Below are 26,863 nucleotides of genomic sequence, written 5' to 3'. Positions count from 1 at the left end.
AAAAATCCTAAAATATGTTCAATATTAAAATCAAAATAACTATACAGCATGTAGTCCCCTAAAAAATAACAACAAAGAAAACATTGTTTCCATCAATATATGCTATAGGATATAGCTATAAAAAGAAATTTGTACACTAAAAATATTAATGTTATTGTTTACATAAAAATATGAAGGTTTGTTCAGTTTAAAGAAACTACATTAAGAGATTACTAAAAGTAAACAAAAACTTCATATTCACAAATGTATCAACTACGTAGTTTTACAGCCAAGTTTATGTGTTGGGTGACTATTAAAGCTTTGTACTCCTTATACCAATAAAAAAAAAAAATGTTCAACAGTTGGCAATCTGTACTGTAGTCACAGAAAAAAAAAACATTTTGTTTATAAAGTTCATTTTGTTCACATTTATAAAAAGAAGCTTCCAACTGGTCCTGGCAGGAACACCTCCAGTACAAAAAAAAAAGAGTATCAGCCAATGTTCAAGTATTTTCAGTAGTATTTCTCGATTTCAAATACTGATGAAAACAGTCAATAAGAAACTGATATTTTAGTTTCTTCATTAAAATACTGAATAACATTTCCTTGGTATTTGTGTCCATTTGATCTGCCAAGGGCTCGAGGAATTGTGGGTTTTCTTTCGCTTTCTTGCAAATGGCTGTTATGAATTCTGGTTCCATATCTGAAGAAAATATGAAAGACTTTACATATCATTTTAGTCAAACATTGCAAATTAAAATATTTTTTACAATAAATGTCAAATACTGTAATGTATTTTTGTAACATGACAAAATTTATCATGTAGTATAGTATAAGGAAGAATATACTGTCAGATAATGTTTGTGTTGGCAAGCACATTCTGATGGCTGGCCAGGTATGTACTGGTATATTGTAATATACATGTAGCCCCAAAGGTACAATAACTATTCTATACAAAATACAATCAATGAACTGACAAATCTGATGCAATCATCATTCACTCACTCACTTTCTTTCTCTTGTCAAATTTTTACACAAAAGAAGTTAAAATATTTATGTGGTTAATATGAACATTACTTAAAGATGTAAAGAACAGTTTTTACCTTCTGGTGATGCATCTAAGGGGGTGATACCATCATCCAACCCTATAATATCCAGCCCTTCAGGCAGGGTCTCAGAAACATCGTTTGTTCTCTGTTCAGTGGTCTCCATATTGTTTGAATCATCGTCTCCAGATTTTCTACTTTCCAGGAAATGGTCTTGTTTGTTTGGCCGCAAGTTCTCTTTGTCTTCACGGTCTACCTCTCCAAAAATTTCACACAACTGAATTTCGACCTCGTCCATCAACGATTGAGGAGATTTCTTGCCTTCCCTTGAAAATGAGAAATCACCTGTGTTAATGATTGCACTGATTTTAATTTTCATGAGATCATAATTAGAGCAACTTAATAAAATAAGGCCATTAATACTTCACCTTAAAGGTCACCCATTAAACAAAGTAAATTCAATGAAAGTGTAAGGAATTTTATTTTATGTAAAAAGCATAGTAAAGCTCCATGCAGTGTAGAGTTGCATTACTGCGGTCCTCTTTGTATTAGCAATTTTGTGTATTTTCAAATGAATATCATCCACATCATCATTTTATGGCAATATTTTTACAGATGATAGAAGATGAAGGAGATGAAAAGCAAGGGTGAAGGATGAATCATAAATGAGGGGCACAGACATGAAGGAAGCAGCGGTGTGTACAAATAATTTAAGTGTGGCAATGACTCATTTTTGAAAAAGGATGCATAGACATGTGTTAGTTTGTGTAAAGCAACAAGGATAAAAGCTGAATTCTGATCTCATTTTACAGCATGAAGAAAGAATTAATACTGTACATTTCAGACCGCCTTGCAATGAAAAAAGTCATTTAAAATTTGTTCAAACAAAACCCTCCCATTTTCATAACTTGTTGCAAGTAATCCTCCTTACCTTAATTCTGTTTCTTCATATTTCTTTAGAATTTTCAAAGTAACAGGAATTTTGGGTGCCCTCACTGGCAACTTGTTAACGTCAGCTTCAGTTAGCTGGCTCAATTGACCAACAGTTTTAACTCCAAGTTCTTCAAGAACTGCCATCAGTCCCTCAACTCTGAAAATAAAATTATAAATCAAATTTCAAGTTGTACAAGAAATTCCATCTTGAAACATGAATCAGCTACTACTCATACTCTATACATGCCTTGTCATGCTCCCCTATTATTGATGCAGCCAATGATTACTGAATGTCCATCACCACTACTTGTTTTGTGTCCTACATCTCATCCTTACAACTTGTTCTTGGTTCTTCCTCCTTCCACCCACCTCTCAATTAAACATACTCTTCACCTATCTTTATTTCCCATTTCCTCATGTGTCTACATCTGGTCAACTTCGTCTTAAACCTCTTTTTTTCATCCTTAATTCTTATTCTTATTCTCTGCATCCTACTCATCACAAAATATTCTTGAACATGTCATATTCATCACAAACTATTCTTGAACATGTCATATTCATCACAAACTATTCTTGAACATGTCATCACAAAATATTCTTGAACATGTCATATTCATCACAAACTATTCTTGAACATGTCATATTCATCACAAACTATTCTTGAACATGTCATATTCATCACAAACTATTCTTGAACATGTCATATTCATCACAAACTATTCTTGAACATGTCATATTCATCACAAACTATTCTTGAACATGCCATTTCCCAAACAGAAAAAATGGAAAGCAACAAAGATTCAATAAACTTACAGTGCAGGAGAAGTGAGTAGATGGGCCACTTGGTCAACCTTATCCTGACAACTTATCAGAGATGGGTACAATGGCTGGCTACAATCCAAAAAGACAGGTGAATCTGTCTCTTGGGATTCCTTACTGGAAGATGGGTAATCAATATCTGGAAACAGATATCAATTTTATTTATTTTTTTAAATTTTAATCCTACTCCAGTTTTTGGTATATTAGTACAAGAATGTACAAGAGTGACTACTGAAGGCTAAAGAATAAAGTACTTGAGTTTGGGGCTGTATGTAACAAGCTGTTTAAGGAGAGCCTGATAAAACTGCCTAGTTCTTGTGGACTAGCCAAAGTCAGCCAAAATTTTGTGTAGGTAGTGCAATGTACGGTACTATCACTGATTTTCAGCTTGGGATCAAAGATACTTTAAACTTTTCTTGTGAAGTCAACATAAGCGTACAGTACAGTACATAATAATGAGACTCTTTCAACACTATTAAACATTACTAAGTCCTTGTTTCCACAGTCCTCACTTCAGGTAAGCTGTCTCTCTGAGGGATGTTCAGTAAGTAAAGAAACTGGGGACAAAAATAAAAAACTTTGAATATATTTTATAAACCTTATGCATATTGCACCATTGTTATTTAATTCATTCACAAACTAAAGAGAACAAACTCTTGTTCTTGTTCAATTCTTGTATATTAATACTGGGAAAAATATTTACAACCGGTGTTACACTTTAAATAAATAAAAGAGGGAACTATTCAAAGTATTAAGAGTAAGGTCATTATAACCAATACCCTAAGACCATGTCACACAACCTTCTATATTATAACATGGCCAGATCAACTTACCCTTTCCTGGGGAAGACGCATTAGTCATATCCAGTCTCTTTTGAGCCCGAATTCCTCTTAAGGTCTTTGGAGAAGGAGGTATCTCAACACGCTCTGAGACTGGAGGATCAGCAAAACTGACACGTCTGTATTTTGAAGGAGGTGAAGGAGTTTCTGTCTCTGTAAAGTAAAACTTAGTGTAATTGCATGATTTTTATTCTAAAAAATTATCATAAAACTTTAATTCTGTAACAAATATATCTTCTGATGATACAAGAACTAAAAAACCAGTATAACCTCAAACTTTCCTTCTTATAAGATTATGTAGCCAGGGTCTGCCTGCCCTATTTTCCTGGAATAACATGTGTAGTATATACTGTCTATGAAGTTCTTTTGTTACTTTTTCTTGAACCTGAATCCATGTAACTACACACACATGCATGCACATGCATGCATGCATGCATGCATGCATGCACACACACACACAAACCTTCTAAGAGCAGTGACTGAACTATGAACTACAAGTAACTCATCAATTTGCCTGATCTACTGAAAATAATAACCAACAATAAATCTGTCTTCTGCTATTACTCAATATCATAATTATGTTAATAAGGACAATTCTTTATGAGTCATTCTAACTAAAAAACAAAATAAAAATAATGTTACCCACTGTGGCTATCATCTGTGGGAGTTTTTTTCAAGATGCTTGTGGATGGTGATGCTCCTGGAGAAGGCTCGTGTTTCACCCAAGGCCGTCCACCATCACTGAAGTGGAACAGATCAATCAAATACTGTACTACACAACTGTTTTATATTGCTGGGGCTAACTGTCCCATTATCACTAAAATGTATACCTCTAACACATATATAAAACAAGAGAGAATGCTCACCCGTCTCCTAGTTTTCTTTTACGACTGGGTGGAGTGCTGGAGGGAGAGAAGCGTCCTGGTAAACTCCTCCTACTAGGTGAGACACTGAGGCGATGTCTTGATATATCACCTGGTAAATAATGTTTTTACATATATTTATCTTACAACTGGTACTGGATCAACTCATTAAACATATATCTTGCCACATACTGTATTCTAATATGCTGTACTCTATCACATAAAAATGTGTTCACTTTCAACATCTGTCTATTTCCTTGTATAATGACTGCTCTAACCCCTTCAAAATATTATGAGTATGTAGAGAGAGATCAAGCAAGTCTAGGGATTGATATCCCAAGCTCCAGGGCCTCAACTTAAGAAGGATCTAAAAATTGAATAACTGATAATTTGAATACCCTTTACCTTCACACCAGCATCCCATGATAACCAATTGGTAAGAAGACACTGTTGGTAGAGAAGACTTGAATTTTGGTGTCTGTCTCTCCTCTACTCATTACATCATACACTAACACATAATAGCTAAGTCTTCCATTCTACTAGCATTTGCTTCTGTCTCCTTTTACTACTTTTTTCCAGTTATTACTTTTCACTTTTACTGTTAATTTTCCACCAGTGTTCATCTGCAAACAGTGACCCATCATGCCATACCATTGATAACCAAACTTGCATCTCCTTCTATCACTCATTGTCATATCTATTACTACCTCATCCATGCTTCATTTATTTTTTTTTAAATAAAATTTGATATGGGTGTGTGGCCAACATAAACACCAACTAAAGAACACAAACCTCCTGACTTAGGTGGTGATTCTCCCTCACTTGTTCCTCGGTTCTTGATGTTTTGCTTCGCACAAGCAACCAGCATGGCTGCCCTGGACCCTGCATACTTCAGTGAACCTTTCTTCTTCTGTCTCTCAGGAGTACTAACTGCTGAATGTAATTTTGACATACTTTGTTTCTCCGGTGAGAGTTCTTCCTCTTGTTGCCTTACAGTGAGATTAGATTCTAAAACTGTTTTGTCCAATTTCTTAAGACTACAAAGTCCACCATCACTACCCATCTTGCCTAATTCAGTATCACTTTTCTTTTCTAGATCCTTTACAACAGACTTTTCTGGATCTTTATCAACCATTTTTTTCATCTCCTCTATGTCCATATTTTCTAAACTTTCAGCATCTGTCATGTTGGCACTGTTCAAGTCCACTTTCTCTGATTCCTTTTCACTTATGTTTTCCAAAGAGTCAATTCCCACCTCAACAAAATCTTTCTTCTTCACCTCCGAGTTACTTACACTTAACTCTTGTGAATTTGGTAATTCATTTTCTCCTAAATCCCTTTCACGTGCTGGTTTTTCACACTCATTACCAGTACGTTCAGAATGTGAGTCCTGTAATGGACTAGTACATTTATTTTCTGATTTATGTTCATCCCCATTTTCAGAATCTTTAGTGTCTGTCTTTTCATTGTTGGTTTTACGATCTCTGTCTCTTGAATCTCTTAATCTGTCAACATTACTGTCAATTAACTTTTTGCAGTTAACCTTTTTAGGCAGTTCATTTAAATATTCATCTACTGTCTGACCACATTCGAAAGAACTTGATTCATCTTCTGAAATTTTCTCAACTTCCTCCTGGGTATTTACAGGACTCACTGCTACCTCTATTACTGGTGTCACTTCTGCAATGTTCTTTTGTAGGTCATCATCACCTGGCTGAAGATCTTCATTTGTTTCTGCTTCAAAAGATGCACCAATTACATTTTTTACAGACTGGTCTGCATCATCCCCTTTACTAACATAATCAGATGATACTTTAGCCTTGTTTTTATTTGTTATGGATTCCTTGGACCTTCCAGAAGTATCCACAGACTGATCTCTTTTATCACTTTTTTTCTCTATGCTTATATTACAAGCGTTCTCTGATGTATCTGTGATACTAATATTGTTCAAACCTATTTCATCATTGCCATCAGTTTTATTTTCTTCATCATTATCATCAGTTTTATTTTCTTCATCATTAACAGTTTTATTTTCATCATCATCATCAATCTTATTTTCTTCATCATCATCAGTTTTATTTTCTTCATCATTATCATCAGTTTTATTTTCTTCATCATTAACAGTTTTATTTTCATCATCACCATCAATTTTATTTTCTTCATCATCATCAGTTTTATTTTCTTCATTATCATCAGTTTTATTTTCACCATTATCATCGATTTTATTTTTTTCATCATCACCATCGTTTTTATTTTCATCACCATACACATGAGCTTCCTCAATCGACTTAGTTGCAGACTTCCCAGCAGGTGATTCTTTAGGTTTCTGAACTAACGAACTCGATCCTTCTGAAACACAAATTTCTTCTACAACAATTTCTGACTTGTTTCCATTCTCTAATGCCTGATCACCTTCATCAGTGTCACTCTCAGTGCTTGTCTGTGATTCTTCTGCTGGAATGTAACCGTCAGTGTCATCACCACTAAACTCGACATCTTCCATCTTAGTAAGCGAGGCGCTGTCCTCAGAAATATCAGCGTCTTCGTCTATAATTATTTTGGCGTCTTTACTAAACATGTCTGTGATCTTCTTTTGGACAATTTTCTTTTCAGGTACATTTTTTTTGGGAGTTGTCAAAATCCCTTGTGTTTTAGGATCATCATCTACATATGTCACCATTATTGCCTCCTGTGTCTTTAATCTCCTTTTTGGATTAGAATTTCCAGGTGGGGTCATAGGCTCTGGCATGTCTTTATTTGGGGCCACAATCTTACGTCCTGACCTTGTAACCTTAGGTGGGGTACACGGAGAAGAAGTGCCGTCCGCATTTTCAAAATTGCTTTGACTGTCTGAACTGTTCTGAGAATTCTTGCGCAACAACTCAGTTTGGGATTTCATAGTCTTTCTCATGTTTTTACCTACATTATCTTCATTATCTTTACCTTGCTTTTGATTTTCTTTGCTTTTTCTAGGATCCATCATTTGTTTCTCCAATTGTTGCTCACTCACTTCTTCTATGATCATTACAGAATCATCACTTGAACTGTGCTTCTCTGTTGGTGCTTGATGTGTTTTTTCTGCAGTTCTGACCTTCTTCTCAATGTTAACAACCGACTCTTCTTCTGATAGCTTTCGCTTTCTTTTTGCTCTTGCAACTTTGCGCAGACCATCAGTTTTACTTGTACTATCTCGATCATTATTTTCTTTAACTAATTTACTTTTCAACATGGAAACTGAAGACTCGCTGTTATTGAAAACAGTGGCTTGAGAATTTGGAATTTCCTCATCAGAGTCTGTGTCTGACACGTGAAACATGTTCATATGTTTTAGTAACAGGACTTCATCTGTTAACTTTACTTCTGGGATCTGTTTTACAATTTTGTAGTCCTTAATTACACTGGGTGAAACAGCCACCTCCTTGAAACTAATTCTTTGTTGTCTAATTTCCTTCGGAGATAGAATAGGAGAGTCGATTCCACTCGTGTCTTCAGCATGGCACTCCGACAAACCCACTCCTTTCAATGTTTTACGTACATCATTCAGGGTTTTCTTCACTGGTGTCTGAGCCTTCCGGCGATGGAGTTCAGAAGTGTCTATGGTTTGATTTGAGCCAACATTTTTATTGTCCTTAAGAGATTTTTGCAGCACAAGAGAAGTCTTCCTTAATTCCTCATTTAAGTCTTCATCTGTATAATCACCATATCTTCGAGCTATTGAATCTTTCTTCTTTTTACTTGAATATGTTTTAATATCATCAGCTTTTATTTGAAGTTCATCTTTGTCTGCTGTACTACAATTCTCTTCTTCAGCATTAGTGCAATTTTCCTCCGACTGAGTAACTGTTAGTTTCTCAACAATTGTTATAGTTGTAGCACACGGCTTTTCATTTGTATCTCTGTTATTTTCATTTTCAATTGTTAATTCAGCACCTTCAGTAGTTCCTGCCATTTCACCTACACTCTTTGGTTTCACTTCACTGCTTGAGAGACCTTTCACTTTAGTTTTGGACTGTTCCTTCTGGTTCACTTTTTCTTCTTTTCGAACATTTTTGTTCAATGCCGTCGCTACACTTTGTGATTCAACCTGTTTATTCTTAGAAAGTCTTCCAGACTTCCTTCTCAGATTCTGTACATCACCAGATGATTCATCATCTTTATTTTCAAATTGATTTCCTTGGATTTCAGGAGGAATTTTCCCTCTAAATGACAATTTCTCAATGCCTGATCCATCAGAACTTTTATTTTCTGTTTTCAGTTGCTTGGCAGAAGCTTTTAAGGCAATATTTTTGTTATCACTTTTATTTGAATTCTTCACAGGACTTCCTTTTAGCATGTCAGTGACTGATGATCTGTTGAAGAATTAATTTCGTAATATATATATATATATATATATATATATATATATATATATATATATATATATATATATATATATATATATATATATATATATATATATATATATATATATATATATATATATATATATATATATATATATATATATATATATATATATATATATATATATATATATATATATATATATATATATATATATATATATATATATATATATATATATATATATATATATATATATATATATATATATATATATATATATATATTGGTATAATATGAGGGAGGGATGATAGGGATATGAACACGGTTCAAACAGAAGATATATACTATATATGGAGGCAGCAAAATGGTAGTATGGAGAGCAGGAAATGGAAGTGTTTGACCATTATGTGATAGAAGCATGAAAGAATTTTAGATGTAAAATGATGATAGAAATTAATGAGCTGGGAAGAGAATGGTACAAATATGATATACAATATAACAAAGGTGGGGAGAAGGTCATTCAATGGGGGGATTTCAACATATTCTAACAGAGCAAGAGTATGACTGGGAGGGAGTAAACATACTGGTTAACCTCTTATGAGTATAGTGTGATGCAGACAGAAGTGATTGGTATTCTAGTGTATTAACAAGTCGATTCTGGTGTGACATTACAGAGGTAGATCTGGAACCTAAAATCCCAGAGGAAATGACTATATTTAATGACAGCCTTAAGAGTCAAAAGGCAGAATAAACTATTATGGAAAATTAGATACTGTAATGTTTTTACTATTAACATATACTGTACAGTACAATGAATTAACTGCCAAAATATTCACGAAAATAAAATAACAAAACTTGAAATACTGTACAGAACTTACTCGTCAAAAGAATTTTGAGATGCAAACTGTGATGGCAAAACATCCTGTGAGACAGCTTGTGAGAGTTCAGAGTACAGGGCAGGGATGTCAGACCTTCGCTCAGTCATGCGTTCAATTTGATGCTCAGTTAGGACTCTTCTTTTGGGTTTTGGGGACACAATCTTCACAAAATCCTATGGAAAGAATTTGTTTGTTCTTACTGCATAGAAAATGAATTAATGCTTGTGTGTGTTTGTGTAACACAGAAAAACCTCTCATATTTGCTTAGTGGCACAATACACCAGTGAAAGTGGGTCCCATAGACATAACTGCCCATTAGGGTCAGTGTGGGGGGGTACCAATTTTTGGGTACACAAGGAGGCAATATGGCCAGTACTGCACTCAATCACATTCACTTCCACAAGTTGTAAACTTAAGTACCCATTTACAGCTGGGTACAACAGGGATTAAACCACCGACCCATGGAACAATGAAGTGAGCGCTTTATCCACTCAACTGTCACATTCCATACACACACAGTAGCCATGGGTTCCTTTACATAAAATAGGGACCAAGAATACCCATGAAGCAAAAAATTGCTATAGTGTAAAAATACACCAGATCAATTAAATTTATTATAGTATAGTACACATACATCCAACTTCATTCATCAGCACTTATAACTTTGTCTGAGAGCTGCCCACTTAAGTGGTGTCATCATCAACCAAAAGATGACTCCTATCCCCTTTATCCCGCATCATCATTCACCACATTTGCACCTCTCTCCATTATTCTTATTTTCACCTCTTACTCTACTCCACCTAAGGAAATAAACAACCCCAGTGAATTATGCATACCTGAAGTTGTCCTTTCACAAGAAGCCACAGACTTCACTTTCCTTATAAAAACTAGATAGCATTCAATAACTAACCATTTACCCCATACTTTACTGAACTGTATATAATATCCACAATACTGCCCACATCTTTTTTTATTTTACTCCAACAAATACTTTTCAGGTTTTCTTTGATGGGAAACTTTATTCTACATTTCATCAGCCCTGATACAAAATTCTGACAAGACTTCCAAACTAGAAACGGACTTAATAGTATTCAAATAGAACTTACTTCATCTTTCATCTCTTCCAGGTTTGTCTTGAGTTTACTCTTGTCTTTGGAGGTTGGTGTGCCAAGGCTGTGATTACCAGGTCTTGGAGACTCAACTTTCAGAGATTTGCGTATGGTAGTGCCTTGAGGTGATCCCATACATCCTGCTTCACGCTTAAGTAAGCTACCAGCTTGGCGAGCTAGAAATTAAGTATCAGAAATAAAACCTGAAATGGTTAAAAGTGAATTCTAAACAATACTGTACACCAATGAAACCAGAAGGATAACTAACCAATTGTCAATAAATCTGAGCAAAATCCATACTTGAAGCTCTAATTAGGACAAATTTCCTCTGTTCACTATAAAGAGGAGGAAACTTCTCCAGTGACTTGTCCAATCATGTCCTTTTGTCTACAAATATACCAGGTACTTTTGCAAAACTGAATGAAAAGAATAACTTGACCAAATTAACTCAAGATGTAAATAAGTATATTACTGTATACTAGTGAATGCAGTACAGGGTAGTTTCATATTATTGTGCAAAAATATAGGAAAAATCTCTAAGATTTAAATAGGTGTGTCCATTCAGTCACATGCTGTTTAGTATTCTCTCTGCTGTTACGCATATTCATAACAGTACAGTAGTAAGTATGACCTGTCACTGATCATTATCCAAAATATAAATGTCTACAGTAAAATCTGGCTTCCACTGTATAAAAAAAATAAAATAAATAAAAAATAATAATAAATAAAATCTATCCAATATAATTCTTGAGAGGTAATTTTAAGCCTTTGGTTATAATAAATCTTCCACCATGATGTGTTTGGAATAAAAGGAAATATTTTAAATCTAATACAAATTTTGGTCATAGTACAAAGAACACATCTTTAAAACAAAAAATCTATTATCAACTTACTTGGTAAATTTTCTTTGGGGCTGAGACTCATTAAATCTTCTGAGGTTTCATTAAGATCTGTTAAACTGGCAGGAGGAAGTTTACACTCCTTCAAAATATCAAAAAGATTGGTTGGTATGCTGAAACTTGTAGATGAAAAGCTACTCCTCCATAATCTTACACCTTCTTGTTTTATATGTTTATTACTTGACCTCAGGGACACTACAAATACTGGTACAACTTTAGAGAGCTGATCTGCACTGTGTTTCTTTCCAAAATGATCTTCTATTAATGTCCCAAAACTCTTGAACATAGCAATGAATTTCCTTTCAACATCAGGATTAAATCTAGCAGCTGGATTAACTTTAATTGAGTCACATATTGGTTCCATGACCTGTGTTATCAACACATCAACCATTTTTTTTTGCTTGACACCATTGAAGACGTGTGTTATGGCTTCACACAGCTTTGATGCAGCTTGCTGCCTCTGAGATGATACCATTCGCAACACTTTTGGGAAGATGATTCCAAAAAGCTCTATACAAGCAGCCATATTGTGAAGAGGATTAGGCTTCTTTCTGGGTTTCGCTGGACTGTTAACCACTGCAAAGACAAAATACTTTTAAAGTCAATTACTGAAAACAGTATACAGCATTATTTAAACACAGTTACCTACACAAGAGACCAGGGGTGGGCAAAATACGGCCCATCAAGTAAGTCTATCCAGCCCACCCACCACTGTCTAGCAACTTGGGAAAATTTACTGTTTTTCTAATCCCAGAAATAAATCCTATTAATTATGGTATGTCCTATGAAATAAGCCACAGAAAGACACGAATCCCACTATGTACTGTACACACGGAGAGAAAAAGAGAAGCAATGAATTTTGATCATACATTACGAACACAACTCATCCTTGACTTACATCTTACTGAAGTCTTGCCCAGTTCTGAATATCTTAAGTTTCCTGTAAGAACTACCAGAATATCTGCCATCAGATTGAAAGTAGCAGCATGTACATCAGGCGGTGCTGTAAGCTTTTCCGCACACATAGTAACCAAACTCTGAGCAACATAATCCACTTCACTATTGGGTTCAGCTGTAGGGGTCAGTGGAGTTAATTCTATAAACTTTAACCAGAGTTCAGTCCAGTCTGTCATGATTGGCTGTGGAGGAAATAAGGGGAGAACTTTAACCCTTTGATGACAATGATTTAACCCTTCAAGTCTCCGAGGGTTAAGCAAATTAATATTAATTATTATTTTTTTTTAAGTTCTATTCAAACATCCATTAAAAGCAATTTCAAATTAAAACTCATTAAAATCAATTTCAATTAAAACTCACTTTCCATACTACTCATACTATTAATACAAACATATGACACGGCAAAAAATATTTTTATCATGAAGGTGTGATGTGCAATAAATCCATATTACTTAAATATCATGAAGATATTAATAACAAAGGCTAAAGCTAAGAAAATTGTCATCCAGTTATTATAATAATAATAATAACTCACATAATAAATGTGATGATCCGCTGCACTGAGGGCATCAATGGAATGAGTCAGAGGGAAGAGAAGGCTACTGTAGATGCAACTCCAGTCATGTTCACTACCATCACCCTGGTCTATCATCTGTGTCTGATAACATTATTTATGTTCAGTAAAATCAATAAATATAAACCTGCCAAGAAAATAGTTCAAACTTTTTATCTGTAATGGGAATGGGTGAAATTTAACACACACTGAATTAATAAATTTAAGTTATCGTATTCCCTTACATGTAAAATTTGTGAATTACCCATCAACAACTTTGTGAGTGTATGACTTTGATCTCCGTTTCTTAGTATTAATGGATGGAGAAAAAAACATATGATAGAGGAGACTGATATATCATACAGGAAATACTGAAGATGTATATATGGGGCCAATGGAACTGCCGAGTGTTGTCCTAATCTTTAACAGGAAGAAGGAAGTGTCTGTCATGATGAGAGAAACCGGTTCATGTTAAGAGATGGGTTGTCAGTGATCTGTAATGTTGCTATACCTGTTTAAATATTTAATGGTATGGGGAATAAGAGAGCTGAAGGCATAAATAATGGATGAGAATGCTGAGTTACAAGATGCAAATGAGAGGTGAATCAACTGATGTTTGCCGATGATACTGTTCTAGTGGGCAATTTGGAAGAATAATTACAATTGTTATACAACGAGTTTGTGAAATTGTGGACAAGGATAAATCATTATTAGCATGAAAAGACAGAGTGGAGGAACTGAGGTATTTCAGGCATCTGGGAGTAGATGTACAGTATCTGTAAATTGAATTACTGTGGTAAGATGAAGTGGATCACTGGGGAAAAAGGGTAAAGAAAATAAAGTGTAATGAGAATTATAAGGTGCTCACCATATCAAAGGAAACAAAAGATGAGAATGTACAGTGTCGTTTAAGATTCTTCGAACACTGCTGGAGACAGCTGGCAACTCAAGGCTGTTTGTTTACTGTAGTATGTAATAAAAATTATGAATGAATGTAAAAGTGATTGGTTACTTAGTTCCCCATTGCTTAATTAATTTGGGGGCTTTGTTGTTTTGTATTATACTGTATTATACTTTTCTGCTGGTATATACTGTTAATTTGAGTTGCCAGCTGTCTCCAGCAGTGTTCGAAGAATCTTAAACAAAACTGTACAGGGGTATTCTTGATCCAGTATTATAATGTGGGTTTCATGGATACACTGAATGTCAGAACAATAAACAAACTGAAAGTGGCAGGAGACACCAATATTTATTGTTATGGTCATTGTTCCACAATACGGCTTTAATATGTCTTTCTGGTTTCTACTTCTTTGTATAGCAACCAAATGTAACTCAGTACAATAGTAAGACATCAACCTCTTAAGAGCTACTCAATGCCATACTTTCTAAGTCATACATTCTCACCGATACATCCTAAAACATTTACCTCTTCAATGTGTTCAATAAGTTGACGAACTACTGACGACCATAACCGCACAAGTGTGTTAGGGTGTGCAGGGCATAAAACTGGTGCAGCATTATCTAATTCCTTCATTACTGAAAGCAGGAAACCAAGTTTTCCTACTGATGGATTGCTATTAGCAAGTAAAGCCAACCACATTGTGAAAAACCTGCAATATATAAAATGGACATCAATTCTTCAATTCTAAACTCCTTCCATTTAGTTTATAAAGCCATTTAATTTACAAACATCAAAACTATTTTTTGCTACAACTTACCCTTCTCTAGTTGTGGCATAGTGAAGTAGACCAGGCTTACACAACTCACGTATTAAGTGGTAACTTAAAGTCCCACTCATCATGTCTCTCATTGTATTGCTTGTTGATATATGATGATGTCGAGAGTTTAGAACAGACTTGGGTAGTGCTAAACTTCCTACCATAACCATTTCAAAGAACTTGAAAACAAACTGACTCTGTGAGTCTCCAGGGGAACATTCTCTTTCTAATGATGAAATGGTGTTAAAGAGCTCCTTCACTGGCTCTACAGACTCTTTCTTACTCGTGTCTGTGCTAATTAACATACGAATATGAGCAAGGACGGACTGGAACAGGAACACTCCAAGAAGGTACTGTTTACGTTCATGGGAACTAAGGCTTTGCACAGCTTTACCGGTGCAGTTCAACAGTAGCTGATGATAACGAAAAAACATCGAGGGGCTGGTCAACAGAGGCTCTTCCATCTTTGGTGTGGTATAGTTGTAAGTCGAAAGTCCAGAAATATTACCACCAACAGATAGTATCTGAGCTAATATTTCTGCACTAAAAACATGTAAACCAGAAAACTTTGTTCCTGGAGGCGCTGCAGCACCTGACATGATAAGATTCCTCCCAGCTATTCCAACCGCTGCCCCACCAGTAGAAGAGCCACAGTCAAAGCAAAACCTTAGCAGTGGTACTATTACTATATCAAAATTCACAGATGCTTTCTTACCAAGCTTACAAACAAGATGCCACCATGACTGAAGTTTTGCATAGGCAATATCTTCTCTTCTAGCATTATTAGTTTTAAGGGGAGCAAGAAGCAATTTCAATCTCTTAATATTAGTAAGCAAATTTATATCCAAAGAGAAATTATCCATTAGAGTCTGCCAACACTTGAAAGATTCAATTCGGATCACAGGGTTGGGACTCTTGAATCCTTTTTCTATAACTTCAAGGAGGCTATTTATCAGCAATAAACCAGAGTGAAGTTCCTTTCCCAATAAATGCACTACCATCCTCCATGACTCAAATACGTCGACACACTCCATAACCACCAAGCGGTTCATTTGTTTACAATACTGGGTCTTAATGTCTGGTATAATCATTTTCACAATGTCTGATTTAATATCATTGTAATCTGGTCTTTCCAAAAGAGTTTTTGCTTTGTGAACAGTAGATAAGGCAGATACACGAACTCTACTAACTTCGTGAGAGAGATACAAAAATAAACACGGCAGCCATTGTCTCGCTTCATTACAGAGTTCATCTGGAATGTTTTCTAATAAAGCCTGGAGAACTTGTATTGCTTCATGAACTGTAACAGATGATGAGTCTCCAGGAGTGAGAATGCCAATAAGAGTTTCAATAATTTGCTGAACTTTTTCTAGGTAAACATTTTTCTTTAATTTACTTTTTCCAAGACTCCACAGACTTCTAGTAAGAACTTTCTTCTCTTTTGCTTCCTTAATGACTTTTATTAACACATCTAATATTTCAACTTCATCCTCCTTGTTCAGTAAGCTGAGAAAACTAACATTAGCTAGAAGACATCCACACACTCCTGCAGCTTCATAACTGGTCTCTATTGCCCCATTTAACAAGTCTGTTTTAATATTAACCAAAGTTTTGTGTGTGTCATCCAAAGAGGCATAGTCACTCCATACAACATTCTCCGACTTCCCTGTACACTTCCTGAAAAGAAAAATATAAATATGAGTCATCTTAGTCAATAATTGAAAAAAGGCTAAATAAAATAACAAGTGGTACACCTTCACAAATAAGAAACAATTAAAAATTAACTTACGGACAAAATTTATTGATAAAGACAATGCTCAATACTGTACATACAATAACTCAATAATTATCAGTTTATTAGAATCAAGAATTATCTAAATCAGCACTAACCAAAGAACTGATCCTGAAACCCTAGTACAGTGCATGGTCAAGTTATAAGAATTTATAACACAGTAGTGGTCGGGACTAATCTTACAACTAATTTGTCTCTCCCAACTGGAATTGTCACCCTGAATTGTTCAGTACAGTAGAAGCAAAGATTTTCCTTCAAGTAGAGGGAAGAATCCTGACTAGCACAAGATATAACATCAGCTAAAGGAACACAGGGGGTACAGTAATTTATTTTATTTTTCTTCTCTGGATGGTCATGATGCATTTTTTGTCAATCCTATTTCAATCCTGGAAAACTTCCACACTTACCCACAATAAGAGGAGTGATGATTTCCAAGCTAAGGAATTCGAAATTTTTTTTTAGAAAATAGGATTCCAGGAAAAATCCTTCATTTATAGCCAGTCACCCTTCAAAAACAAATATTCCAAGCACTAATGAATGAATCCTATCTCCAGTTTACAAGATTATGTTGTGTTTCTGGATTTACAGGTCAATTCCACAAGATGAGATATACTTTTTACTTTTATCCCCTTTACCACTGATTGGCTCGTTAGCCACTTGGGCGATCGGTCAAGTCTCTGTTACGCACTGTTTGCAAGTACTGGGCATGCACCGGCTCCTGAATGTACCTGAACCTGCTCCAGTGTTGGTCAAGTCTGGTCTTGAAAGAGCTCACACTCGGTGCCGTCACAACACTCTCTGGCAGATTGTTCCAAGAGTTCACAACTCTCACTCCGAAAAAGTTACCCCTCACAGTTTTCTGGGCTTGTGGCTTCTTCAACCTTGAGCTGTGACCCCTTATGGGGCGAGCATCTGCCAGCTCCAGGTAAGGGCACTCAACTGAGTAGTGCCCTTTGAGATGTTTATACACCTCAATTAGGTCCCCCCTTGTGCTCTAATCTATCAAGGTAGCTGATGTGCCGTAGTGCAGGCACCAGTCTGGTGGCCCTCCTTTGGACATTTTCAATCAACTGACAGTCCCGAGCATATCTCGGGGACGAGACAGGGTGACAGTACTCCAGACGGTGAAGCACTTCACTCTTGAAGACCATTACGAGGGACGGACCATCTAAATATCTGAACGACCTTCTTATAAGACCTAACAATTTAGTTGCCTAATTCACCTTCTTCTCGCAATGGCCCGAGTACTTCAGCTCATTGTCAACATACACACCTAGGTCCTTTTCACATTCAATCTCAATTAATGCAATTTCTTCGTCCCATTGGGACATATGATACGCCTCCTTACTGTTGGTACGTCCCAGGTGCAGCCTCTTACACTATGCGTCATTGAATCTTAGCAGCCATTTCTTCAACCATTCTTGAAGTTCACAGAGATCCTTCTGCAGCACTTCACAATCTGCTTGGTTCTCAATTTCCAGAAATAACTTTGCATCATCTGCAAACATTTGTATGGAGGAATGTACAGTGTCATGCCTGTCCTTTATGAAGCAAACAAACAACAGCGGGCCCAATACACTGCCCTGTGGTACCCTGCTTGTGACAGGTACACTTGATGATTTCATGCCATTAATCACCACACACTGCTTGCAGTCATGTAGAAAGTCTCCGATTAACGCTAGGACATTTCCCCAAATCCTGTACCCTGGGGGATCAGCCTGCAAGCTTCCTGATGCAGTACAGTACAATACAGGTGCTCCTCTACTTATGAACGTTCAACTTACAAACTTTCAGAGATACAAACATCATCACTGAGGGGGGTTACCTGCCAGAACAGGTGTTTAATGTGGATGAGACTGGATTATTTTGAAGAAAATTCCAGATAAAACAAACATTACCTAAGAGGAGAAAATTGAGCCAGGTTTTAAGGGTGTATTAAAGGGTATAGCTGTACAAAACATCCATAATCTTTTCATTTTTTACAATATGTTTGGTATCAACTAGAGTAAAGTTTGACTTACAAACAATTGGACTTACAAACAAGCCTCAGGAATATAACTTGTTCATAAGTAGAGAACCAATACTTGAGTTGCCTGATCTACTGCATCAAATATAAAACATCCACTGTGTAAGGCCTCTAGCACAACACAGCACTGTACTCTTCAAATGAGCAGAACTACTGTAATGTATTCAAATTCTGTACTGTAACTCCACTCTGTCACATCATGCAAGAATTCTGAAAGAAGACTTACTTTGTAAGGGTTCGATATGCAGGCACTCGTGTGGTCACATTTTGTGACGTACACTGGTTCACCAACTCCTCCAAGCTGTCAGCGTCCTCCATCTTCCCCTGAAAGAAAATTCCATGAGTCCAAAAATTCTGGAATGCAAAACATTAATTAAGGCAAAAAAAAATCACACTCCACCTAATTCCTTGATAAACAACTCAACTTCCTACCTACTTTATGATTCTTATCTAACATCCTTTTCTCTTTCTCTGGTGTCGTGCATCACTGTTCATAATACTGTACTGTGGAATCATAAGCTGCCATATTCAAGGTTTACCATATCCTTCATGTGAATGTGGGAACTCTTAAACAGTTGAACAAAATCTGGCAGCAACACAGGTCTCTCTAAAAGGTCAGAAGAACTAAGATGACTTATTATGACCCTGGAACGGTAGATATTTAAGGATATAACATATCACATGTTTAACTTTAGGTGATCACATAAACTCTACGGAGTGACTCTGTGGCCGTAATGTTGTGGCGACCTCTTCCACAGTAATATTGGGCCGGGGAGTTAATGTGGTGGGCATTTGCTGTGTGGCCATTGGGTCTTCAGTTTGTTGAATGGAACATCAAAATGCAGTAATGCTTTTCATATTACAGTGCTTTGTTTTCAAGAGGTTAGGTTAGGTTCACTCATCAAAAAACTTATCAAAATGCAAAATGCTGAATGATATGGATTCTGTTCTCTAAAAATGCAATGTCATGGAGCCAGCCTGTGGGCCAGGTAGCTGCAATATTACGAACACAGAGCCACTTCCTAACTCTTTGTTTTTTTTTGTTAGCATCTAAACTACTACTGTAGTGCATTGCATTCACATTTTATGTTTTGTAAGTCACAAATTTCATGAATTATAGAAATTTTAACCTCCATATTTACAGTATATATTGATTGTTTTTGGTTTATCCTGCAAACAAACTTGCTACAAAATGTTTAAAGTCTTGATATGAATGAAGAAGCAGTGTTTGTAAAACTAATAATTTCTATAGAAATACTATTTCTAACTCCTGAATATAATAAAATAAAGTTAGAAGAACTGGAATGTTCCAACTTTCGTTTCTCCAATATTTTTTGGCACTGAAGATGAACCTACCTTGTGTGTCACCTCCATGCAGCCTCCATTAACAGCTGTTTATAAGAACACTAAAACACTAACATTATTAGACTTTCGTACAGAATTGCTATCTAGTCATTTACGAGATAATCTAAAATATGGAACCAAGTCAATTGATATTATGAAGTACAGTAGCTACACAAATAAATTCGCTGGGCTATTATTCTGCAAACACCAGCAAACGAGCCTAAATCGTATACAAGTTAGGGGTTATGAGGCTAAATCATATGCCAGTGTTTGTGGAATAATTACCCAGTAGACGAGTACAATGACTAGATTAGGTTAGGTTCCTTTAGTTATGCAGTATTTTTAATTCCACATTTCTCCTCAGCTTCAAAGCCCTGCCCATCCTTGGAAGGGTCATAACTCAATATGCAATTAAGCATTTCCCCAAACTTTCGTTATCACCAGTGTATTTAGCATGAAAAGCTGCATTGAAAACACAAATATTGGTTACCAAGGAAGATAAATGTTACTCTACAGCAAAACCATGGGAGGACGGGGATGTAGCATGCAGGTGGTCTGAATCGCATTACTATGGTATAAACATAATACATGTCCTAACTCTGAAAAAAAGTATTTCCCCAATAGAAGACAAAAATGGTAATTATTTACAACTTCACAGCCGCTGATTTTTCAAAAAAAATTGATTAAAAAATTCTGCAATTTCACTGTGGTTTATAGTGAACACTGTCGTAGTTATGGCAAATGTGTTACTTGTTTATTTAAAAGTTCAAGTTATTAGCCACAAAAGTATGGCAGAATAGTGATGTGTTGTTGCCGAAATCGTGAATGGACTTAAGAGTAACGTTAACCAAAAATGTTTGTCACACCTAATTGTTTGCCGGTGCGTGCGGAATAAGTACCCATTTATTGACACCTTGACTTAAATCATCATACATTATTTAGGTAACTTATACAGTGTATACAGTACAATGTTATTCATGAGGTTAATCCCTTGTGCACAGAGTCAACTATGTGCTTAATAAAATCATCTCGTGTTAGACAATTAAATAAAGTGGTGTTCCCATAATGAAGGGGATAAGAGCAGCCTTTCTTCTATACAGTACACAGTGTGCTACAGTGGACCATCAGTAACTGAAGTTTCTTACTGCACTACTGTTCAGGATAGTGATACTAATTCACAAATGTCCTTATTCCTGACTTTACTCAAGTTATGTAACTGTATAAGGACACAAAATAAAACTAAATAAACAATACGTAATCAAAGACCTTCCTAACCTGATGTGGCAGCCTACCCCACACACAAGTAGCCATCACCGTGGATGTACACAAACAAGTCTGACACAACTGTCTAATGATGAACAAAACTGGGAGAAATTAGGGGTTGACAGTCATGAGTCAAGACAACCAGTCCCCCTTTCTTTACCACTTAAGAAAACTGTCTTTATCCCTAGACGATGAGACGACCATGGGGGATATACCCAAGGCACAGCCTTAATAACTAGCAGTGCCGATGTCACAACATAATTAAAGGAGAGGCCTCTTTATTCTGCTCCCGTTAACATCTCATATATAAACTCATTAATTGACCTTTGTAAAATATAACTCAATGGAAATTCACAACTAGGCTAACAGATTAGAGTCGAAGGGAAATGTTATAAAACAGAAAGAGAGAGAAAACATAAGAGTCTCACCGTCTCCCCCATGGTTCCTGGCCACCACAACTCACTTGGTAAGAAAGCGCGGGAAACGGCGTGTTTCTGCTTGTTGGAGGCTCATGAGCTAGTTACTGCGCAGACGATCCTACATTAAAAACAAATACAAACAGTATAAACGAGTCTAACATTGAACCAAAACATGTGAAATCAATAAATATATATATATATATATATATATATATATATATATATATATATATATATATATATATATATATATATATATATATATATATATATATATTATCAAGAAGTTTAGAGTGTATGCATATGTAGTTAGTTTATAACTATATTAAGTCCCAAAAGCTCATTCTTTATGGTTTTATAACTTTACATGCATTAGTTTCTCACATTTTTCCAAAGGAATGGACAATTCCTAAGTATTGTACTCTCACCTCGCCATTAGGAACTATAGGGTACAGTGCACAGAAGCTCCACTTCAAACAAATAGCAACTTCCCTATAGGTAGTGTAGCGTACTGTAGCCAGTTGTCTATTGTCTCTTTGTATGGGCACACAAACGTACGTACATGTAGATATCTCACACTCAGGAATGAGGTAGGATAGAAACTCACAATGCGCTTTCTCTATATATATTGTTGTACAGCGCAGTGCTTAGGAGTGACTAGGTAAGGAGAAACTTGCTCAGAGGTCCTGTACGGCGAGAAGGTTTCTGAGGAAGCTGAGTGGTGAGGAGCTGTGAGAGATGTTGCTGGTCCAGTAGCCGAGTGTAGAGTGGTCTCCCTGGCTGTTGTTGTTGTTGAGATTGTCGGACCGTAGTCCGACACGGGCCTTTGCCTATAGGCGGCCCGTTTGGTGGTTCCGGCTGGAGCTCCAGGAGCAGCCAGACCGGATTGGGATTGGAGCGCCATGCCTGGCCAGGGTCTCCCTGGCCAGGTATGGCAGTATTTATACAATTTACGGGGAATCAGGATTTGGGGTGAGCGTAGCGAGAGGACCAATCACAGCGGCTTAAGCGTAAGGTGTGAAACGCTCTGATCCTGAACCAGAGGTTGAAGGTAGAGACTAGGTCGGCGATCGTACCCCTGCGTCCTCTGCATAGACCTAGTCTCTCGGCGTAGCTGGCTGTACGCACTCAGCATCAGTCACTCTCTAACCCTCTCTCACCATGAACGGTTACGAGTTTGATTACGTGGCGCGGATACGTCCGGATACGCCGACCTGCCCCAAGAAACTAAACCTCCTAGTTCTCCAGAAGTTTTTTGAAACTAATGGGATCGTGGGGGTCACCAAGGTGGAACGTCTAAAGCTCCATGGTGACATCAAGATCACCTTCGTCGAGAAGGGCATGCCCGCACAGCTCGCGGAGATCCCAGACATCAACGGCATTCCTTTTAAAATGATTGCCTACATGTGGGACAACTTGAAGCTGGGAGTAATCTCCCACGCCGAAATTGCCCACATGAACAAAGCAGGGCTGAGTGAGCTCCTCAAAGGTAGAAGCACATGGAATAGGTGGATCAGTATTAAAATGGATTAGGTCATGGTTAACTGGTAGGAAACAAAGAGTCAGCATAAATGGATTAAAGTCAGACTGGGGTGCGGTCAAAAGCGGAGTTCCCCAGGGATCTGTATTAGGCCCTCTGCTGTTTGTTATATTCATTAATGATCTTGATTTAGGCATAACTAGTAGGATTAGTAAATTTGCAGATGATACCAAAATGGGCAGAGTGATAAATTCAGACAGTGACTTTGAACACCTTCAAAGAGATCTAGATACCTTACATGAGTGGTCAGTAAACTGGCAAATGAATTTTAATACTGATAAATGCAAGGTACTACAGATAGGGAAGACGAATACAAACGTTAAGTATAAACTAGGTAACACGGAAATAGAAAACTCAGTTTGTGAAAAAGATCTAGGTGTATTTGTTAGCAACGACTTGAAACCTAGAAAACAATGTATTAGCGTTCGCAACAAGGCAAACAGGATTCTTGGGTTCATATCTAGGTCTGTGAGTAACAGAACTGCTGACGTTATCTTGAAACTTTACCTAGCATTAGTGAGGCCACACATGGATTATGCGGTTCAGTTCTGGTGTCCTTATTATAGAATGGACATAGATTCTTTGGAGAGAGTACAAAGAAGAATGACAAAAATGATCCATAATATTAGAAACCTTCCATATGAAGAAAGACTGAAAAGCTTAGGCTTACATTCATTAGAGAGGCGTAGAGTTAGGGGAGATATGATAGAGGTGTACAAGTGGGTAAGTGGGATTAACAAGGGTAAAATGGAAGATGTTCTGAAGCTCAGTAATAACGAAATAACTAGAACAAATGGCTTTAAATTAGATAAATTCCGATTCAGAAAGGATATAGGCAAGCACTGGTTTGGTAATAGAGTTGTGGATATGTGGAATAGGCTACCGAGTGCTATAGTAGATTCGGGGACGCTAGGGAGCTTCAAGACGAAGTTGGATAGGCACATGGAAGTGCTGGGATGGGTGTGAAAGGGATCTGCCCTGCATGGGCCAGTCGGCCTCCTGCAGTATCCCACTTTCTTATGTTCTTATGTTGTGAAGAAGCTGTCCGACACCACTGCCCTCATCGGACACCACTCCACCTTACCCAAGGAAGCTCAACTGGCGTGGGTAACTGTGCCAGTCAAGCCCTACTGCAGACCGAAACGGTGTTACAAATGCCAGCACTATGGACACACTGTAAACAAGTGTGAGGCGCAGGAGGACACCTGCTCCATGTGTAGCAGCCCTGGACACCGCTACACGGTCTGCCCCAACAAAGAGAAAAAATGCGCCGCTTGTGGTGGCCCACACTCCTCCGCCGACCGGACCTGCCCCAAATGGAAGGAGGAATGCAGGGTAGCCAAGGCTCGTCTTGAGAAAAACTGAGCTACAAAGAGGCCCTCCTTGCTGTACGCTCCCAAGAAAAGAAAAAACCAGCAGAAAAGAAAAACCAAGTAAAGAAAACTCAAGAGAAGACGCCCACCACACAGAACCAAGAACACCACGTGGCCCGTGGAGCTGAAGCCCACGTGGTCAACCTCACCGTCTCTGACTTCTTCCACACCTATGAGAACCTAATACACGAGGAAGACGAACAACAAGACCCAAACACAAACGAATGGACACTCCAAGAGAGCAAGAAGAGGAGGAGAGTGAGAAGAAATTCGATATCAAGCTAAGAAGACCAAGACATCTCCACACAAGAAACCAAAACACACATTCAAGCCGACCAAGCACTGTATATCCATTGCCCAACCCAACATGCACCTGACGCTTGACCTGACGCTAGCCTGGCCGTGTCTTGTCGCCTCCCTGCCGCGTCCAGGCGAGTTGCTGCTGCCTCCAACTTATAATCCCTCACGCAAGCGGTGTTTAGCCACTGCATCTGTTCTCTCCTCCTAAAATTCACTTCAATCCTCCCTTTATTCTTCCCCTGAACCTCCTTCCCCCCTGTCACTAGCATTTTTGTTGTTGTTGTTGCTGTACGCGCATCACTCTCTAACCCTCTCTCACCATAAACGGTTACGAGTTTGATTACGTGGCGCGGATACGTCCGGATACGCCGACCTGCCCCAAGAAACTAAACCTCCTAGTTCTCCAGAAGTTCTTTCAAACTAATGGGATCGTGGGGGTCACCAAGGTGGAACGTCTAAAGCTCCATGCTGACATCAAGATCACCCAGCAACAAGCTGCATTGTACATCCAATACAATATGTATACAGTGAGCACATTGTGAGTTTCCTTTCTCCATCCCATCCTGATTGTGAACCAATATTTCATACCCCCACAGTATCACATATCCCAACAGAATGAAGAGACTGCATTAATTGAGACAGAATGTGAAAAGGACCTGGGTGTGTATGTCGTCAATGAACGTAAGTTCTCTGACCATTGTAGAAGTTGAATCAGGCAACGAAACTAGTAGGTCTTATAAGAAGTTCGTTTAGATACACATCTGGATGGTCCGTCGCTCGTCACGAGTGAGGTGCTTCCCCGTCTGGTCCCCCTAGGTATGCTAGAGACTGTCAATTGATTGAAAATGTCCAAAGAAAGGCCACCAGACTTGTGCCTGCTCTACGGAACCTCAGTTACCCAGAGAGATTGAAGCGCCGTTAACTACTTAGCTTAAACTACAGACGGGCGAGAGGCGACCTAATCGATGTGTATAAACATCTGGGGCACTACTCGGTCTAATGTACATACCTGGAGATGGTGGACGACCGCCCCACAGCTCAAGGTTGAAAAAGTTACAAGTTCAGAAAACTGTGGAGGCCAAGTGTGAGCTGTTTCAAGACCAGACTTCACCAGCACTGGAGCAGGTTCAGATACATTCAGAATCCAGTGTAAGCTCAGTACTTGCCAACAGTAAGAGACGTGACCGACTGCCCAAGCGGCTAACGAGCCGATCAGTGGCGAAAAAACAAAAACAAACAAACGTGGGAAGCCTTCTTTCCTCGCACAGCCAAACTGTGGAATGCTCTGGCTTCTTCTTTTTCCATACTCATACAATCTGTCTCGCTTCAAAAAGCTAGTTTTCCCGGCATCTTTTTATTCTTCCCCCCAAGCCCCGTTGTGGGCCCCATAAAACAACAAAAAACTCTTAGTGTGAGACTCACTACCAGACATCATAGATTTCCTCCGGGTACTTCGGTTTCCTCCTGTACTAACACTCGACAATATTTTAGTTTACCCTTTATGATTTCCAAGTAATTATCTACTCTTTTATTACTGAACAAGTCAGGCCAGTCCAAGTTCATTGCTTCACACCTTCCCTCACTACCCACTTCCTGCACAACCCACCACCCCCCACAACACCACTATCCCTCACTACCACTTCCTGCACAACCCACCACCCACAACCCACCATCCCCCACTACCCACTTCCTGCACCACCCTCACTGCCCACTTCCCCCACAACCCACCATCCCTCACTACCCACTTCCTGCACAAGCCTCACTACCCACTTCCCCCACAACCCACCAACCCTCACTACCCACTTCCCCCACAACCCACCAACCCTCACTACCCACTTCCCCACCCACCACCCTCACCCACCACAA

At 37.8% G+C, this 26,863-nt stretch overlaps 1 protein-coding gene across 1 annotated transcript; it reads right to left on the bottom strand.

The window, feature by feature from the left end:
- Positions 1–305: 305 nt before the first annotated feature.
- LOC121864276 (telomere-associated protein RIF1-like) lies at positions 306–21,884 on the bottom strand. Its single transcript, XM_042363363.1, has 18 exons — positions 21,794–21,884; positions 18,985–19,082; positions 14,941–16,617; positions 14,649–14,832; positions 13,205–13,327; positions 12,611–12,851; positions 11,707–12,288; positions 10,811–10,989; positions 9,705–9,877; positions 6,617–8,828; positions 5,272–6,556; positions 4,483–4,591; positions 4,263–4,357; positions 3,611–3,769; positions 2,772–2,916; positions 1,957–2,115; positions 1,083–1,351; positions 306–682 (listed from the first exon to the last, which is right to left on the bottom strand). Exons 1-18 carry the CDS (start codon positions 21,803–21,805, stop codon positions 483–485), a joined length of 7,902 nt encoding a protein of 2,633 aa, XP_042219297.1. The 5' UTR covers positions 21,806–21,884; the 3' UTR covers positions 306–482.
- Between the last annotated feature and the right edge of the window lie 4,979 nt (positions 21,885–26,863).

Source organism: Homarus americanus, unplaced genomic scaffold, assembly GCF_018991925.1.
Source record: "Homarus americanus isolate GMGI-L3 unplaced genomic scaffold, GMGI_Hamer_2.0 scaffold26351, whole genome shotgun sequence".
Lineage (NCBI taxonomy): Eukaryota > Metazoa > Arthropoda > Malacostraca > Decapoda > Nephropidae > Homarus > Homarus americanus.
Note: the sequence above shows the minus strand (reverse complement) of the source record. Positions and strands in the feature narration are given on the sequence as shown.